Here is a 20988-nt window from a genome sequence, read left to right on the forward strand (position 1 = left end):
GAAGTGGAAGTATCCGATTTTTCGCCAGTAGAGGAAAGGGATGAAACTGAATTCATCCGATATCTTGATTGAGACTGAGAAGTGATTTTGTCCATCTCTAAACATTATTGAGCTTATGTCTTATTGCATGCCTCCTCTTCACAACCAAAGCATATGATTCGCTCTGTACCTGTGGGGCAGTTTTTCCGTCTCCGCCGCATTTGTTCTACACAGGCGGCATTTGAGGAGGAGGCGGAGAGGCTGAAAACACAGTTTCGGGAACGCGGTTATAGCAACCGGGCAATCAAGAGGGCCTACCATGGGGCTAAGTGGTCATGTAGGAACACTCTTCTCTACAATAATAAAACAAACACAAAAGATTTGAATGTCGTTAGATTTGTGACTATTAATAACTCCCAGTCGGAACGTATACGTACGGCTTTAATGAAATCCTGACCTATCCTCATGGCAGACCCTAAAATTGCGAAATTATTACCTGAGGGACCACACATTACTTTTAGACGGGCTAAGAACTTGCGTGACTACTTGTTTCATTGTCACTACAACTACGAACCCCCATGAACCTTTTTGGACAACTTTAAAGCCCGACAGGGGTGCACCCCCTATGGATATTGTGTGGCGTGTTTCAACATTGACCGTAGTGACTGTTTTTGTGACTCTTCTGGTCGGAAAAATTTCAAGATAACGAAATCTATTACTTGTACGACTTGAAACGTAATCTATTTTGCCGTTTGTCCGTGCTCCCTGATCTACGTTGGGCTAACTACATTCCAACTTAAGGTCCTGGTCAGGGAGCACGTTCTGGGCATACAGGCAGCAATGGACCAGGAAGACGTTACCCTACTTAAAATGATACCGAGACACTTTAATCTTTATCATAACTGTGATAGTAGGGACCTACGGGTAAAAGGCATTGACACCATCAATACAGGTATTCGTGGTGGCAAAATATCTCAAAGATTGGCTCAATTGGAGTCACGATGGATTTGGACGTTAGATACAGTGCATCCACGTGGTCTCAATGAAAGCCTCCGCTTCATTCCATTCCTGTGATTACCATCTGCTGCATTTTTGTCATCTCAGTGTATTCCACTGTTTCTGTCAACTGATTTTAACTATTTTATTATTATTTTTTAGATTCATCTATCGTCGTCTCACGTATATATTGTTATTTTTTATTTTTTCACTTCTATTTTGCATCTATTTGTGGATTGGCCAGAAAAACCCTACCATTGACGTGGGCTTATTTGCTACAGTTTTATCATCATGTGGATTAATGACGGCGTTTCCTGGGATCTGATGGCTACCTTAGACTTATGATCTCTTATCAAATGTTTTGGACTCCGATGTCATATATTGTAGACATTGAGGATATTTAGAAAACAGGACTATTGTCTATTTATGGCTATTTTGGGCTCAATGAATTTTCATTGATACCCATTTGAAATATTGGATTTATTATATTTTGTATTTTTTTCATTCTTATTAATGTTCCTCTCTTCGATATTGATCTTTATATGTATATCTATGTGTGTCATCTGTTGTTCATACCTGTGACAGTTCAATGTCCTGGTCATCATATATCTAGGATTGTAATTATTTTTGCCTCTCTATATATTTGATGTAACCTTGTCTATGTGGGCAGTGCCTTTCCGCATCCTAGCTCCTGTAGAGCTCTGGATGTGGTGCCATTTAATTTCCCAGTTATATACCTGCCAGTCCTTTTTTGCCCTCATCGATAATGGTGGGTTTTCCACCATTGATGTACTGCGCACGCGCAGCGGTGACTCCGCCCTCTTGCTCCGGTGCCGCTACCAGCTGCCCGCCCGACATTGGAAAACATGGGGCCCCATGTGTTTCTTTTCCTGGGTGAGGCGCGGTGCATGCGCCGGTGGGATGGCGATCGATTCCATCGCTTGCTGCCTGTTTTATTTCTCTTAAACTTTTTGTATACCTGTGTGTCGCTATGGGTGCCGGCACATACTTCCAGGGTCATATATATCTTGCATTTCCGGTGGCCAATGCTACTTAACCCCTTTCTGACATGTGACATGTGACATACTATCCCGTCGAGGTGGCGTGGGCTCTTATGACACCGACGGGATAGTACGTCATAGCGGTCGGCCGCGCTCACGGGGGGAGCGCGGCTGATCGCGGCCGGGTGTCAGCTAACATCCAGCACTATGTGCCAGGAGCGGTCACGGACCGCCCCCGGCACATTAACCCCCGGCACATGATCGCGTTCTGGCGGTATAGGGAAGCATCGCGCAGGGAGGGGGCTCCCTGCGTGCTTCCCTGAGACCCCCGGAGCAACGCGATGTGATCACGTTGCTCCGAGGGTCTCCTACCTTCTTCTCACTGCAGGCCCCAGATCCAAAATGGCCGCGGGGCTGCATCCGGGTCCTGCAGGGAGGTGGCTTACCAAGCGCCTGCTCAGTGCAGGCGCTGGTAAGCCGGCAGCACTATAAGTCAGATCGCTGATCTGACACAGTGCTCTGCAAAGTGTCAGATCAGCGATCTTACACTATAACATGATGCTCTCCCCCCATTGGGGCAATGTTATAGTGTAAAAAAAAATATTCAGATGTGTAAAAAAAAAAATTCCTAAAATATATATATTATTCCCATAAATACATTTCTTTAAATAAAAAAAATTAAAATAAAAGTACACATATTTAGTAGCGCCGCGTCCGTAACGACCCGACCTATAAAACTGTCCCACTAGTTAATCCCTTCAGTGAACACCGTAAAAAAAAAACGAGGCAAAAAACGCTTTATTATTATACCGCCGAACAAAAAGTGGAATAGCACGCGATCAAAAAGACGGATATAAATAACCATGGTACCGCTGAAAACGTCATCTTGTCCCACAAAAAACGAGCCGCCATACAGCATCATCAGCGAAATTATAAAAAAGTTAGTCCCCAGAATAAAGTGATGCAAAAATAATTATTTTTTCTATAAAATAGTTTTTATTGTATAAAAGCGCCAAAACATAAAAAAATGATATAAATGAGGTATCGCTGTAATCATACTGACCCGAAGAATAAAGCTGCTTTATTCATTTTACCAAACACGGAACGGTATAAACACCCCCTCCCCCCCCCCCCTAAAAGAAATTCATGAATAGCTGGTTTTTGGTCATTCTGCCTCACAAAAATCGGAATAAAAAGCGATCAAATAATGTCACGTGCCCGAAAATGTTACCAATAAAAACGTCAACTCATCCCGCAAAAAACAAGACCTCACATGACTCAGTGGACCAAAATATGGAAAAATTATAGCTCTCAAAATGTGGTAACGCAAAAAATATTTTTTGCAATAAAAAGCGTCTTTTAGTGTGTGACGGCTGCCAATCATAAAAATCCGCTAGAAAACCCACTATAAATAGTAAATCAAACCCCCTTTCATCACCACCTTAGTGAGGGAAAAATTAAAAAATTTAAAAAATGTATTTATTTCCATTTTTCCATTAGGGTTAGGGCTAGGGTTAAGGCTACAGTTAGGGTTGGTGCTAAAGTTAGGGTTAGGGTTGGGGCTAAAGTTAGGGTTAGGGTTGGGGCTAAAGTTAAAGTTAGGGTTTGGATTACGTTTACGGTTGGGATTAGGGTTAGGGGTGTGTCAGGGTTAGGGGTGTGGTTAGGGTTACCTTTGGGATTAGGGTTAGGGGTGTGTTTGGATTAGGGTTTCAGTTATAATTGGGGGGTTGCCACTGTTTAGTCACATCAGGGGCTCTCCAAACGCAACATGGCGTCCCATCTCAATTCCAGTCAATTTTGCATTGAAAAGTCAAATGGCGCTCCTTCGCTTCCGAGCTCTGCCATGCTCCCAAACAGTGGTTTACCCCCACATATGGGGTATCGGCGTACTCAGGACAAATTGTACAACAACTTTTGGGGTCCATTTTCTCCTGTTACCCTTGGTAAAATAAAACAAATTGGAGCTGAAGTAAATTTTTTGTGAAAAAAAGTTAAATGTTCATTTTTGTTTAAACATTCCAAAAATTCCTGTGAAACACCTGAAGGGTTAATAAACTTCTTGAATGTGGTTTTAAGCACCTTGAGGGGTGCAGTTTTTAGAATGGTGTCACATTTGGTTATTTTCTATTATATAGACCAGAGGTGTCAAACTGCATTCCTCGAGGGCCGCAAACAGGTCATGTTTTCAGGATTTCCTTGTATTGCACAGGTGATAATTTAATCACCTGCACAGAATGATTCCAGCACCTTGTGGAATGCTAAGGAAATCTTGAAAACATGACCTGTTTGCGGCCCTCGAGGAATGCAGTTTGACACCTCTGATCATAGACCCCTCAAAATGACTTCAAATGAGATGTGGTCCCTAAAAAAAAAAAAAAAAGTGTTGTAAAAATGAGAAATTGCTGGTCAACTTTTAACCCTTATAACTCCCTAACAAAAAAATTTTGGTTCCAAAATTATGCTGATGTAAAGTAGACATGTGGGAAATCTTACTTATTAAGTATTTTGTGTGACATATCTCTGTGATTTAATTGCATAAAAATTCAAAGTTGGAAAATTGCGAAATTTTAAAGATTTTCGCCAAATTTCCATTTTTTTTCACAAATAAATGCAGGTAATATCAAAGAAATTTTACCACTATCATGAAGTATAATATGTCGCGAGAAAACAATGTCAGAATCACTGGGATCCGTTTAAGTGTTCCAGAGTTATATCCTCATAAAGGGACAGTGGTCAGAATTGTAAAAATTGGCCCGGTCATTAACGTGCAAACAACCCTTGGGGGTAAAGGGGTTAAGCTTGCTGCTGGCACTTTGTGCCATGCCCCCTGAGGAAGGAGAGTGTCCAAAACGTACGTCGGGGTGAGTGCACGGTCCCCGGGAACCTCCATTTCTGCGCCGCTTCTAAAGTACCGTATTTTCCGGCGTATAAGACGACTGGGCGTATAAGACGACCCCCCAACTTTACCAGTTAAAAAATAAAATCTTCTTAAAAGTCGGGGGTCTTCTTATAACACCGTATGTCGTCTTATAGGGCCGGTGAATATGTGCCTTTTGGGGGGGGGGGAGTGATCCTGATGACGACGAGGGGGCGTCTCACAGGAAAGTGAGTATCCCCCATTACCTTATCATAGCGCTGCAGCGTGGGGTCTCTGTGCTGGGAGCGGCGGCTGCTGTGCTGTGGTGCGGCGGCTCCTCTTCTGCAGTGTGGGGCCTCTGTGCTGTGGGGTGGCGGCGGCGGCGTATCTTTATGCAGTCGGGGCTCCTCCGGCATCTCATTAAAGCCTGGAGGCCCCGCCGGCAACTCCATCGGTACAATGCGGTGGCCTCCGGGAAAATAACCGCTGCTCAGATTCAGATCTCGTCCCGAGATCTCGGGAGACGAGATCTGAATCTGAGCAGCGGCCATTTTCCCGGAGGCAGCTCAATAGGTGCGATGCGGTGGCCTCCGGGAAAATGGCCGCTGGGGGCTCCGCATGCTCAGATTCAGATCTCGTCCCGAAATCTCGGGACACGAGATCTGAATCTAAGCAGCGGCCATTTTCCCGGAGGCCACCGCATTACACCGATGGAGTTGCCGGCGGGGCTTCCAGGCTTTGAGATGCCGGAGGAGCCCCGACTGCATGAAGATACGCCGCCGCCACCGCCCCACAGCACCAGAGGCCCCACACTGCAGTAGAGGAGCCGCCGCACCACAGCACAGCAGCCTCCGCTCCCAGCACAGAGACCCCACACTGCAGCGCTATGATAAGGTAATGGGGGATACTCACTTTCCTGTGAGACGCCCCCTCGTCGTCATCAGGACCACTCCCCCCCCCCCCACCCACCATATACACCCGGCGTACAAGGCGATTCCCAGCGTACAAGACGACCCCCGACTCTTAAGAAGATTTTCAGGGGTTAAAAAGTCGTCTTGTACGCCGGAAAATACGGTAATGTTCATTCCTTCAGCTATGCATATGTTCCTTAGTGGTAAAGAATTTTTGTATAATTGCGCTGCCTTTGGTCTTTTTGACCCTTATTGACTAGTTGCGGTTTGAAACATCGGCAGACATGTTCACCACTTATGTCAATTTCTCCCCTGGATCAGTATCTCTAATAGGGAGTGGTTAATATACCATCATTTAATGTGATTGAGGTGAAAGGTGGTTCCCTGTATCCGTGCACTCTTGCTGCAGTTGTACCGTTTTACAGTGGTTGCACTTCAGGTGCGCCTTTCTCACGCCTGTATTATCTGCTGTTCTATTTATGGTTCAAATAAAGATTTTTCATATTTATATATCTATGGACTATATGGTCGTCTTTCCTGGCTTGTTTGCCCCCCTGGCTACATAGTATACAGCGTATAGTGTCAGTGTACAGGTAAGGCCTTTTTAACACTAGCGTCGTGCGACGTACGTCGCAATCCGTCGTTTTGGGCAAAAAAACGGATCCTGCAAATGTGCTCACAGGATGCGTTTTTTGCCCAATGACTTGTATTGCCGACGGATCGTGACGTATGGACATACGTCGCGTTTTCGTGCGCTGGATCCTCTGTGTCTTCGCGGACCGTCGGCACGAAAAAGCGTTCAAGTGAACGTTTTTTTGTATATCGGATTCGCCATTTCCGACCGCACATGCGCGGCCGAAACTCTGCCCCCTCCTCCCCGGACTTTAGACAGGGCAGCGGATGCGTTGAAAAACTGCATCTGCTGCCCACCTTGTGCCTAAATTTCACAACATGCGTCGGTACGTCACGCCGACGCATAGCGGCGGACCCGTACCGACGCTAGTGTGAAAGTAGCCTAATACACTGACTCACCAGTGACGTCTCTAGCTGAAGTCCTTCATCTTTGCTTTTCTTTTTCATGCAGCGCAGACTGCCATCACTTCTTCCAGCCATGACTTGTCTCTGCATAAAATAACACAGTTAGCTAGAGCACCACTTCCAGAGCACATTTCCCATTTTTTCCCTTTCTTCTACACTACACACCTGAATGCAGATATGCACCCACCATTAATATATAATTGGTTATTATGCAACCCACCATTCCAAATATAAATTATAATACGCCACTGCGCAACTAACTATACATAGCCACTTTCACCACTTAATAAATATATAAATTAATTAGCCCCTGTACTTTCCCCAATTCATTACCAGTCTATGCATACTCAATGCCCCCACTATGTACCTCCTTCTCCCCGATTCATTATGTTAACATGCCCTTCCGCCCTAATTCATTGTCATGTCTTCTCTCTCTCCCACCCTCTATTCATTATCAATAGCTCTCCCCCCACATTCAATACATCATTTACTCCCCACCCTCAAAATTCATCATTATTTGTTCTCCCCCAGATCATATGCTCTCCCCACCCCCATCTTCAATTCAGTTGCTGTCACAAATTCCCACCCTCTCAATTCATCATTTGCAGTCTCCTGTCACCTCCCCCCCACTTAATCATTTGCAGTCCCCCTTACCCCACTTCATCATTTGCAGCCCCCCTCACCTCCCACTTCATCGTTTGCAGTCCCCCTTCCCCCACTTCATCATGTGCTGTCCCCTTTACCCTCCATTATATCATGTGCAGTCCCCTTTAACATCCCCACTCCATCATGTGCAGTCCCCTTTACTGGGGAGTAAATGATGCACATTATGAAGTTGGGGTACAAAGGGGTTTACCCCCCACTTCATCATGTGCAGTTCCCTTTACCCCTCACCTCATCATGTGCAGTCCCTGTCACCTCACTTCATTTGCAATCCCCCTTCCCTTCTACTTCATCATGTGCAGTCCCCTTTAACTCCTCCACTTCATTTTTTGCAATCCTCCTTCCCCCACATCATCATGTGTAGTCCTCTTTAACCCCCCACTTCATGTGCATTCCCCTTTAACCCCCAGTTCATTTGCAATCCCCTTTAACCCTCCCACTTTACCATGTGCAGTCCCCTTTAACCCCAATTCATTATTTGTAATCCCTTCCCCCCCTTCATCATGTGCAGTCCTCTTTAATGCCCCACTTCATTATTTGTAATCCCCCTTCCCCCCCACTACATTTGCAGTCCCCTTTAATCCCCCACTTCATTATCTGCAATCCTCCTCCCCCCCACTTCATCATGTGAAGTCACCCTCGCTTCATCATTTGCAGTCCTCTTCCTCCCCTCACCCATTTAATTCATTTTATAAAGAAAACAAAAGCGTTTTTCATACTTACCTCACAGAAGTTCCCCAGCTGCGTGGCTCTGCTTCCAGTGTCCGGTACATGTCTGTGCGTACGCGATGACGTCATCGCGTACACACCATCACCTGACCAGAAGTACACAGAAGATGGAGGGAGCAGGAGCTGCGCAGCCATGAAGGTTAGATGGCCGAGCACCGCTCTGAGAAAGCTCCTAGGCCCCAGCGCCGACGTGTGCGTCGCAGCGTGCACCACTTTAATGCATGATATGGCCCAGTGAGCAGAAGCGCATAAGCACGGCCCCTGACCTGCGGGCCCCTCTGTGTACTGCTGCTCACTGGGGCCCCATACAGCAGTAAGGGCAGTGATGCCCTGATGGCGGTCCTGCACATCTATATAAGTTCCCTGAGGGGTCTAGTTTCCAAAATAGTGTCACTTGGTGTTAATGGTTTCCACTCTTTAGGCACATCAGGGGCTCTCCAAACGTGACATGGCTTCTGCTAATGATTCCATCAAATTTTGCATTCAAAAAGTCAAATGGCGCTCTTTCCCTTCCAAGCCCTGCTGAGTGAACAAACAGTAGTTTTCCTCCACATATGGGGTATCGGCGGACTAAGGAGAAATTGCACAACAAATGTTATCGTGTATTTTTTCCTGTTACCCTTGAAAAAATTTTAAAAAATGTATCTAAAGTTAAATGTTTGTATTTTCCTTCCACATTCCAAAAATTCCTGTGACGCACCTGAAGGGTTAATAAACTTCTTGAATGTGGTTTTGAGCACCTTGAGGGGTGCAGCTTTTAGAATGGTGTCACTTTTGGGTATTTTCTGACATATTGGTCCCTCAAAGTCACTTCAAATGTGATGTGGTCCCTAAAATATGGTTTTGTAAATTTTGTTGGAAAAATTAGAAATTGCTGGTCAACTTCCTAACCAAAAATTGATGTTTCAAAAATTATTCTGATGTAAAGTAGACATGTGGGAAATGTTATTTATTAACTATTTTATGTGATCTAACTCTCTGATTTAAGAGCATAAAAATTTAAAGTTTGAAAATTTCTACATTTTCACCAAATTTCAGTTTTTTTCACAAATAAAAGCAAATCATTTTGAAGAAATGTTTACAACTATCATAAAAAAATAGAATCAGTGGGATCCATTGAAGCATTCCAGAGTTACCACCACATAAAGTGACAGTGGTCAGAATTGTAAAACTTTTTCTGGTCATGAAGGTGCAAACTGCCTTGAGGAGGTAAAGGAGTTAAGGAACCGCCTAATCATGAGCTTGCCAGAAAGCAAGACACACACAATTAACCTCTAGTGCAAACAATTAACAGATGTGCAAGGGTCTCACATTTATTCCTAATTCAGATTTTGATCAATTTGATTGTGTAAAAGAGTTATACTTGTTCACATGAAAATTATAATGGCATAAACTATTTGTTAAAAAAGATAAAAAGCTTTGTAGTGATTTGGCAATTCCAGAAGAACTCCTTGGAGATGTGAGGCTATTAACTAATGTAACAGAAGAGACAAATAACCCTGAGAGAAAAAGACCCTTTACAACCTTAAAAAATAAGCACACCAAAATGCCCCCCCTCACAAGGGGATCTGTCATCAATTGACGTCACAAATATGGTTTCTATAGATTAACTGAGAGTATTAAAAAAAGATGGATTTTCTAATTTTAACTGTATGAAAGAAGAAATGCAAGGTCTGTTCAGATCTGGAGTGAAATGATAACAAAATTACGATTAAACCCTCTGATAAAGGGGGAAACGCAGTGATCCTTGAGACGACACATTATAGACAACTTGGCAAAACGCTTCTTAGTGACAAGGTTATGAAATCCAACAAATCCTACCCCAAAACTCCATGATGCACTCAAACATGACTACAGATGGGCTGCATCTGGGCTTATTGAGGAAATCCAAATAAGATTCTTTGCTACCAAAATACCCATTGGACGGCTACATTTTATTTTCATAAAAGGAGTTAACCCCCTCTTTTAGAGGAAGACCCATTGTCTCAGTAATGGGGAGCTAGAGCCAGAATCTGGATAAGGTACTAAGATTTATTGCACTTAAGTCCTATATAGAGGACACTACTGATCATTTACAAAAATTGACGGACTAAATTTTGTTTCACTTTAATTTTGGCCAGTATTGACAGGGAAGCACTGTACACCTCTTTTCCCCACTGAAGCACTTTTTGAGTGCTAGAGGATGTTAATATGAATTCTTAAACTTTTGTGGTTTTGTGTGACAAGAAATTATTTTCTTTTGGATTGGTGTGTTTTCCACCAGCTCTGTGTCCCGACCTACGCTAACCTGCTCTTGAGTTGGTGTGAGAGGATGTCATGTTTTCAGTAAATAATGAATCTTGAACAACCAGAATAGAATTATGGACCTGCTATATAGGTGATATTTTGTATGGAGGAGAGGTAGAGTTTTCCTTGTTTTTGAAAGATCTTAACTGTAAGCCAATAATGAAGTGAGGCTTGCAATGGAGACAAAAAACAATAAAAAAAGGATCTTGGGGGGTATGTCAAAAGCAAAAGAAAATTCAAAGATGCTATTGGATTTTTACAGGATGAAAAGGATGAAGTGGTCAAAAATGTTGAGAAGGACAAACTTTTTAATTATTATATTGCATCTTGTGTTCTCTAAGAAAACAAATGATTTTAAATCTCCTTGTTCAGATAAATTGCATCCCAGGGTACTGAAAGAGAGCAGAGAAAATTGCAGAACCACTAGCCAGAATCTTTGAAAAATCCTGGAGAATGGGAGAAGTTCCAAAAGATTGGAGAAGGACAAATGTTGTCCCCATCTTCAAAAAAGGAAAGACGATGGAGCCAGGAAATTTTAGACTTACTTCTATACTAGAAATGATCTTTGAACAAATTATTAAGCAGCATGTATCTAAATTTTTGGACAAGAATACAGTAATTAACCAGAGCCAACATGGGGTTGTAGCAAACAATACATGCCAGACTGATCTAATCTAATTTCCTTTTATGATAGAATCACTGACTGGGTGGATCAGGGAAGTGCAGTAGATATAGTATATCCCAACTTTAGCACAGCATTTAATAGAGTATCTCTTACTATTCTTAGCGAAAAAATGGCCAAGTATGGGATTGACAAGACTGAATAGATGGATTCATAACTGGCTCAGTGATCGTACTCAAAGACTGGTAATAAATGGTTGCACATCAATTGGAAGAGTGTTTCAAGTTGGGTACTACAAGGCTCTGTCCTTGCCCCAGTGTTGTTCAACTTTTTTAAATAATCTAGATAAATGAACTGAAGGTATACTAATCAAATTTGCTGGCAATGAGGGAGGGATAGCTAACACTAGAGAAGACAAAGAAAGGATTCAGAAGTATCTAGGTAAGCTTGAACAATGGGCACCGACTAATAGAATTATATTAACCCCTTCCCGACATGCGCCGTACTAGTACTGCTCTGCGGGAACTGAGTTCCCGCAAACCGCAGTACTAGTACGGCGGCACGATCTCTCGGCCTCACGCTGAGCGCCGCAGCGATTGCGTGCTGGTGTCAGCTGTATATGACAGCTGACACCCCGCAGCAATGCCCATGATCGGTGCTAGCGCCGATTGTGGTCATTTAACTCCTCTGATGCCGCTGTCAGTAGTGACAGTGACATAGAGGGGCATCGCGCAGGGACGGGGGCTCCCTGCGCTCTCCCACCGGAACAACGCGATGCGATCGCATTGTTTCGGTGTTCTGGAAGGAGTTCCTGGATCCAAAATGGCCGCGGGGCTCCTTCCGGGTCCTGAAGTGAGGTGGCTAGCCGGCGCCTGCTCAGAGCAAGCGCCGGAAAGCCTCCTGCACTGCCTGTCAGATCGCTGATCTGACACAGTGCTATGCAAATTGTCAGATCAGCGATCTGATCTAATATAGTGATGTCCCACCCTGGGACAATGTTAGAAAGTAAAAAAAAAATAAAATCCCCAAATAAAGGAAAAAAAAAAATTCCCAATAAATCCATTTATTTATGTAAACAAAAAAAACAAACAATAAAATACACATATTTGGTATCGCCGCGTCCGTAACGACCCGCTCTATAAAACTATCCCACTAGTTAACCCCTTCAGTGAACACCGCAAAAAAAAAAAAATGAACACCGCAAAAAAAATAAAAAACTAGGCAAAAAACAACGCTTTATTATCATACTGCCGAACAAAAAGTGGAATAACAAGTAATAAAAAAGACGGCTATAAATAAACATGGTACCGCTGAAAACGTCATCTTGTCCCGCAAAAAAAAGCCGCCACACAGCATCAGCAGAAAAATAAAGTTATAGCTCTCAGAATAAAGCGATGCAAAAACAATTATTTTTAATATAAAATAGTTTTTATTGTGTAAAAGCGCCAAAACTTAAAAAAATGATATAAATGAGGTATCACTGTAATAGTACTGACCTGAAGAATAAAGCTGCTTTATCAATTTTACCACATGTGGAACGGTATAAACGCCCCCCCCCCCCCCTAAAAGAAATTCAGGAATTGCTGGTTTTTGTTCATTCTGCCCCCCCAAAATTGGAATAAAAAGCGATCAAAAAATGTCATGTGCCCGAAAATGGTACCAATAAAAACGTCAACTCGTCCTGCAAAAAACAAGACCTCACATGACTCTGTGGGCCAAAATATGGATAAATTATAGCTCTCAAAATGTGGTGATGCAAAAACTATTTTATGCAATAAAAAGCGTCTTTTAGTGTGTGACGGCTGCCAATCATAAAAATCCGCCCAAAAAGCGCTATAAAAGTAAATCAAACCCCCTTCATCACCCCCTTAGGGAAAAATAATAAAATGTTAAAAAATTTATTTATTTCCATTTTCCCATTAGGGTTAGGGTTGGGGTTAAAGTTAGGGTTGGGGCTAAAGTTAGGGTTTGGATTACATTTACGGTTGGAATTAGGGATAGGGGTGTGGTTAGGGTTATGGTTGGGATTAGGGTTAGGGGTGTGTTTGGGTTAGGGTTTCAGTTAGAATTGGGGGGTTTCCACTGTTTAGGCACATCAGGGACTCTCCAAACGCGACATGGCGTCCGATCTCAATTCCAGCCAATTCTGCATTGAAAAACTAAAACAGTGCTCCTTTCCTTCCGAGCTCTCCTGTGCGCCCAAACAGGGGTTTACCCCAACATATGGAGTATCAGCGTACTCAGGACAAATTGGACAACAAATTTTGGGGTCCAATTCCTCCTGTTACCCTTGGGAAAATACAAAACCGGGGGCTAAAAAATAATTTTCACGGCTCTGCGTTATAAACTCTAGTGAAACACTTGGGCGTTCAAAATTTTCACAACACATCTAGATAAGTTCCTTGGGGGGGTCTAGGTTCCAATATGGGGTCACTTGTGGGGGATTTCTACTGTTTAGGTACATCAGGGGCTCTGCAAATGCAACGTGATGCCTGCAGACCAATCCATCTAAGTCTGCATTCCAAACGGCGCTCCTTCCCTTCTGAGCTCGCTGTGCACCCAAACAGTGGTTCCCCCCACATATGGGGTATCAGCGTACTCAGGACAAATTGGACAACAACTTTGCAGTCCAATTTCTCCTGTTACCCTTAGGAAAAAAAATTGCGGGCTAAAAGATCATTTTGTGGAAAGAAAAAATGCTTTTTTAATTTTCACGGCTCTACATTCTAAACTTTAGTGAAACAATTGGGGGTTAAAAGTGCTCACCACACATCGAGATAAGTTCCTTAGGGGGTCTTCTTTCCAAAATGGGGTCACTTGTGGGGGGTTTCCACTGTTGAGGCACATCAGCGGCTCTCCAAACGTGACATGGGTTCCAATCTCAATTCCAGCCAATTTTGCATTGAAAAGTCAAACGGCGCTCCTTCTCTTCCGAGTTCTGCCATGCGCTCAAACAGTGGTTTACCCCCATATATGGGGTATCAGCGTACTCAGGACAAATTGCACAACTTTTGGGGTACAATTTGTCCTGTTACCCTTGGGGGAAAAAAATTTGGGGCGAAAAGTTCATTTTTTGTGAAAAAAATATGATTTTTTTTTTCACGGCTCTACACTATAAACGTCTGTGAAGCACTTGGAGGTTCAAAGTGCTCAAAGTGCTCACCACACATCTAGATTAGTTCCTTTGGGGATCTACTTTCCAAAATGGTGTCACTTGTGGGGGGTTTCCGCTGTTTAGGCACATCAGAGGCTCTCCAAACGTGACATGGTGTCCGATCTCAATTCCAGCAAATTTTACATTGAAAAGTCATATGGCGCTCCTTCTCTTCCGAGCTCTGCCATGCGCCCAAACAGTGGTTTACCCCCACATATCGGGTATCGGCGTACTCAGGACAAATTGTACGTCTTTTGTGGTCCAATTTCTACTGTTACCCTTGGTAAAATAATACGAATTGGATCTGAAGTAAAAATTTTGTGAAAAAAAGTTCAAAATTCCTGTGAAGCACCTGAAGGGTTAATAAACTCTTTGAATGTGGTTTTGAGTACCTTGAGGGGTGCAGTTTTTAGAATGGTGTCACTTTTGGGCATTTTCTGTCATATAGACCCCTCAGTCACTTCAAGTGTGAGGTGGTCCCTAAAAAAAAAATAGTTTTGCAAATTTTGTTGTAAAAATGAGAAATCGCTGGTCAATTTTTAACCCTTATAACTTCCTAACAAAAAAAAATGTTTCCAAAATTGTGCTAATGTAAAGCAGACATGTGTGTAATGTTATGTATTATCTATTTTGTATTATATGACTCTAATTTAAGGGCATAAAAACTAAAAGTTTAAAAATTGCAAAATTTTCAAAATTTTCGCCAAATTTCCATTTTTTTCACAAATAAATGCAAGTCAAAGCCAAGAAGTTTTACCACTATCATAAAGTATAATATGTCATGAGAAAACAATCTCAGAATCACCAGGATCCGTTGAAGCGTTTCAGAGTTATGACCTCATAAAGTGACAGTGGTCAGAATTGAAAAAAATGGCCTGATCAGGAAGTTGAAAACAGGCTTCGGGGTTAAACAGGGAGAAATGCAAGTTTCTACATCTGGCAAGAATAACAAAAACTACATCTGTAGAAGGGGAGGAATTAGAATTAAGCAACAGGATGTGTGAAAAAGATGTGTACTAATAGATCACAGACTGAACATGTATCAACGGTGTGATGCAGCAGAAAAAAGCAAACAGTTTCGTGATTTATTAAGAGAAGCATAGAGTCTAGATCATGTGAAATAATTATCCCCCTCTACTCCTCCTTGGTGAGGCCTCATCTGGAATACTGTCCAGTTCTGGGCACCACATTTTAAAAAAGACATTGAAAAACTGGAGCAAGTTCAGAGAAGAGCTACAAGGATAGTGAGCGGACCTCAAAGTATATCCTACGAAGAATGGTTAAAGGATCTGGGAATGTTTAATTTGCAAAAAAGAAGGCTAAGAGGAGACTTAATAGCTGTCTACAAATATCTGAAGGGATGTCACAGTATAGAGAGATCATCCTTATTCTCATTTGCACATGAAAACACGAGAAGCAATGGAATGAAACTGAAAGGGAGAAGATACAGATTTTTTAGAAAAATCTTTGACAATGTGGGTGATCAATAAGTGGAACAGGCTGCCATGAGAGGTGGTGATTTCTCTTTCAATGGAAGTCTTCAAACAGAGGTTAGACAGACATCTGTCTGAGATGGCTTAGTGAATCCTACATTGAGCTGGGGTTTGGATACGATGACCCTGGAGGTCCCTTCCAAATGTAACATTCTATGATTCTATGTAATACACATCTAAGATAGGATCTGGACTTAGGAGTAATCTTTGACTCCGCCCTCCTAAATTCTACGATGAGGGAAAGGTGGCTTTCCTCCTTTGAGACGGATTTTGCGTTCCAATATGGGTTTACATTATGTCCGATTTCTTTTGACAAGGCAGGATGTGATGTCACTGTGAATGTTGAATCACACATGTGGCATACGCCATCCTCCATATGCACTTCATAAACTGTTTGTGGCATTGCTGTCAATAATCAACAGGTCTTGCGGCATATACCACTTTTAGGATTTGCGTTCAATGGACCGGACATGATTCCTCAGCTTTCGTGTGGCGGGGGTTCGGGCAGAAGAGATGTGCAGACCACCGGAAGGGACGTTACCATCCACATGTGGTTATCACCTTATTTAAACACTGAACATGGGATAAACAATAAGGCTTTCGCTAACTTGCTTTCCCCTACCCGAATTTGAGCCGTTATAACCCTGCCACTATCCCCGTTAAATCTAAGTAGGAGGAAACGCTTCTCAAGTCAGTCTAGGGAAAACCCTTAATCTGTTCATTGTTAGTATAGCCTCACAGGGCTTTACTGGAGGGCTTTCTCAATATTTGATACTCCCCTGAACCTATTGCTTGAAAGTCTTCTCCAGCTCCAGGATCACCTTCACTCCATAGTCCACAGAAATAATCGGGTGATATTCCATTTACGGTATATATTTTTAGATGTTTTTTACCTTCTGTACGCATAACATCTAATTTATGTGTGATAAACTTCCCCTGAATATTTTATATTATCACCTCACACCAATGAGGTGGGCATTTCTATAAGATATATGTGTTACATGTTCATTTGTCTTGTTGGTAGACTATATCAAGTTGTGTGGCTCTTTTTTAACGATGGATTAAAAGTTATATTTTAAAATTTAATAAAAAAAACCCCTCAAATCTGCTACTTGGTATTAATAGATCTGTTACTAGAGTTCACATACATTATTGAATAGATCTCCAAGACCTGACCATGCAATTGTACTTATCCTGAAAACCAATGTCAGTATGCTTGTACAGTGCTTTATGAAAAATGTCAATATAAGGCCTGATTCACGAGCCCTGCAATATAATAAAATTGTACCCGTTTAGCCTTATTGACAACTCCTTAACCTGGCCATACACATTAGGCGGCTGTCAGACAAGCTATATTTTGGCTGACTGTCATCTCCGCCATCTCTCACATATATAGGAGCATTCGCACATCCAAGTGCACCTGTGTTCTCTATTAGAAAGCTGCCGGCTGACTCATCAGTTGGCAGCTTATAAGGGTATGTGCACACGTATAATGGTCCTGCGTTTTTGCTGCAGATTTATTGCGGATTTACAGCAGATTTACCGAGGTTTTTCTGCGGATTTCACTGCGGTTTTACAACTGCGGTTTTCTATAGGAGCAGCTGTAAAACCGCTGTGGAATCCACAGAAAGACCTGCTGCAGAATGTAAACCGCTGCGTTTCCGCGCGTTTTTTTCCGCAGCATGTGCACAGCGTTTTTTGTTTGCCATAGGTTTACATTGTAGTGTAAACTCATGGGAAACTGCTGCAGACCCGCAGCTGCAGAAACGCTGTGGATCCACAGCGTTTTCCGCATCGTGTGCACATACCCTTACAGTGTGGACAATGTGATCTGTAGTCCAAAAAGGGACATGCGCAAAAGACATCTCTCCCTACCATCAGTCAGCCGGTGCCCCATACACATTAGTCTCTGTTGAACCAGTCTATATCGACCGGTTCAGCCATCTTTAGTCTAACATATATAGAGACCCTTAGTGTACCTCCTCTATAGATGACCAGTTTACTGTAGTTTTAACTTTTATAGATTTTCACTGCATAAGAATAATCTGCATATTTAAAAATGTGCATGCCAAGTAAACACTAATACCCTTTTGAAAATACTATATACTGTGTATATATATATATATATATATATATTTATTTATTTATTTTAAACAGCCATACGTTGAAATTTGTATGAAGCACCGAAACAAATCTGAAGCAAAGAAGTACCTAGCACGTGTGAGCCCTGAGCAAAAGGTTAAGGGTTTTCTTTTAGTTGGGTAAGAATGTTTAATTTTTGGAATAAAACATGCATAAAGGAAAAGTTTCTAATATGAGCTTGATCAACTACTATAATGGAACTGGAGGTCTATGGTGAATATATATAACACACACACACACACACACACACACACACACACACACACACACACACACACACACACACACACACACACACACACACGTATTTAACATGTCACCAATTTTCTAATTAAATATATTTCTAAAGGTGCTATTGACATTAAATTCTCACCAGATGTTAATAGCCCATCCAATGAACACAGGAAAAGAAATCAGACCTTAGATGTCCATAAATTATGTATAATAAATGAGAAATGACACAAGGAAAAAAAGTAATGAACGTGCTTACTGGCTGGGCCATTCTAGCTGCTTTATTTTCTTTCTCTGAAACCAATGGAGAGTTTCCTTGGCTGTGTGTTTGGAGTCATTGTCTTGCTGAAATGTCCACCCTCGTTTCATCTTCATCATCCTCAGATGGCAGATTTTGATCAAGAATGTCTGTCCATTTGTCTGTTCATCCTTCCTTCAATTACATGAAGTTTGCCTGTGCCGTATGCTGAAAACAACCGTTGGGAATTCACTCTGGTAGGCAATAACAGGAACATGATAAAGAGGCACGCACAAGTTTTCAGTCCGAGCACAGTGTTTTATTCACTCTGGCAGCAGAAAAAAAGTCTTACATCAGGCAGAGCAAAAGCCCAGCTTGTTTAAACCTTGTAGATTAGGGCCCAGACGTGCCAGTCCATTCAGGTCTGATGTTGCCACAACACATCCCTCAGCTCTTTCTAAACCAAAAACACACTCTGAGGTGTTCTTGCTGTCTATGCTTATTTCTGTGGTGTGAAAAAGTGTTTGCCCCTTTCCTGATTTCCTTTTCTTTTGCATGTTTCTGATACTTAAAGGTTTCAGATCACCCAAAAAAAATAAAAATAAAATATATATATATATATATATATATATATATATATATATATATATATATATATATATATATATCTATATCAAAGATAACACAAGTAAACACAAAATGCAGCAGTTTATAAATGAAGGTCTTTATTATTAAGAGGAAAAGAATTCCAAACCTACGAGGCCCTATGTGAAAAAGTGATTGACTCCTAAACTTAAGACAACACTTAATAGACAAAGTTCACTAATGAAAAGACCTCCAGATGTCACATGATGTCATATGAGGTCCTAAGCATATTTGAACAAACACAATATATATACATTTCTTGTATGTGCACAAATGACACATTTTAAAAACACAATATATAAATTAAGCTTGACATTAATAGTGATACAAAGAGCAAATCTGTCTAGTAAATTTAAAAATGAAGTTGACAGAATTGTTGAAGAGGGCTACAACTTAGGTATACTTACAAAAAAACAAGCTGAATATCTTGATGTAAAAAATCCTGTATGCCCAATTTTGCACGGACTGCTGAAAATTCATAAAGATGATGCCATTCCCCCCATGAGGCCAATCGTATCTGGAATTGGCTCTGCCAATGAACATCTGTATGAATGGGTGGATTCGTTACTTCAGCCACTCGTATGTAGAACCCTGGGATACATTAGAGGTTCCAAGGAGGTCCTAAAGGTTTTTTCGGATAAAGTATGGCTTTCAAATCACTCATGGTTATGTTGTGATGTGGTCTCTTTATATACATGTATCCCATATGATCTGGCTATGCGAGGCCTTCAATTTCATTTGGATAAGTTTAGTAATTACTCATCTGATTTAATTCATTTTATTTTACAAGCAACATTTTTTCTCATGACACACAATTTTTCCTGTTTTGACAACAATTATTATTTACAGAGATCTGGTGTGGCCATGGGTGCCAAATTTTCACCTTCTTTGGCAAATGTGGTCATGGCCTTAATAATAATAATAATAATAATAATAATCTTTATATAGCGCCAACATATTCCGCAGCGCTTTACAGTGTAACAGTTTCAAACAACAATCATAGGTAACAATGTTAGCAATACAATAATAAAGCAAAATAAGACGACCCTTCTCGTGAGAGCTTACAATCTACAATGAGGTGGGAGAGATACAAAGTACAGGTGTGTATTTACAATGATGTACTTACAATGATGGTCCAGCCATCTTCAGGGGGTGGGGGATAGATGGAGATAGTGAAAGGGCTACACACACACACAAACATAAAATGACCTTGATTAGTTAATGTGGTAGGCAGCTCTGAAAAAATGTGTTTTGAGGGAGCGCCTAAAACTATGCAAGTTGTGGATGGTCCTAATATCTTGTGGTAGAGCATTCCAGAGGATTGGCGCAGCACGGGAGAAGTCTTGGAGTCGGGAGTGGGAGGTACGGATTAATGCCGAGGTTAATCGAAAGTCATTTGCAGAGCGCAGCGGTCGGTTAGGCCGATAGACCGAAATGAGGGAGGAGATGTATGGGGGTGCCGCACTGTGGAGAGCTTTGTGGGTGAGAACAAGAACTTTGAATTGTATCCTGTAATGAATGGGCAGCCAGTGTAATGACTGGCCTTTTGGGAATATGAATATATTTTTTCTGTTTCTAATCCCTTTCTTCATTGTTTGGTGTGGTATGACAGATACATCGATGACACGCTCATCATTTGAGGTGCGGATGTATCTGCCATACCCAACTTTATTGATTATCTCAATTCCAATAGCTACAATATTAAATTCACTCATAGACATGATTACAGTGAAATTAACTTTCTAGATCTAAATTTAATTGGTATAGTGAATCAAATAATTTCCGCCAAGACACATAACAAATCATTGAGTGGGAACACTATATTGCATGCGAGAAGTGGTCACCCCAAACACACAGTGAGGTCTGTTCCTCTGGGTGAATTCACCAGAGTTAGGCTAGTTTCATATTAGTGTTTATCCGGGCTGCGGAGGGATGTGGACTTCCTCCGTGAAGCCCCACCCACTGCCGCGCCTCTTCATTCAGCTCCACCTACGGCTGCA

At 41.9% G+C, this 20988-nt stretch overlaps 1 protein-coding gene across 2 annotated transcripts in view; it reads left to right on the forward strand.

The window, feature by feature from the left end:
- VPS16 (VPS16 core subunit of CORVET and HOPS complexes) overlaps nucleotides 1-20988 on the forward strand; it is a 508307-nt gene that overhangs the window by 438281 nt on the left and 49038 nt on the right. Inside the window, exon 23 of one of the 2 annotated variants that reach the window (XM_077275595.1) lies at nucleotides 17890-17993. The exons of the other annotated variant lie outside the window; for it this stretch is intronic. Within the exon in view, the coding sequence (XP_077131710.1) occupies nucleotides 17890-17993 (104 nt within the window). The remainder of the gene's footprint in view (nucleotides 1-17889; nucleotides 17994-20988) is intronic. 2 annotated transcript variants of the gene reach the window in all.

This window comes from Ranitomeya variabilis, chromosome 7 (assembly GCF_051348905.1).
Source record: "Ranitomeya variabilis isolate aRanVar5 chromosome 7, aRanVar5.hap1, whole genome shotgun sequence".
In the NCBI taxonomy this organism is placed as follows: domain Eukaryota; kingdom Metazoa; phylum Chordata; class Amphibia; order Anura; family Dendrobatidae; genus Ranitomeya; species Ranitomeya variabilis.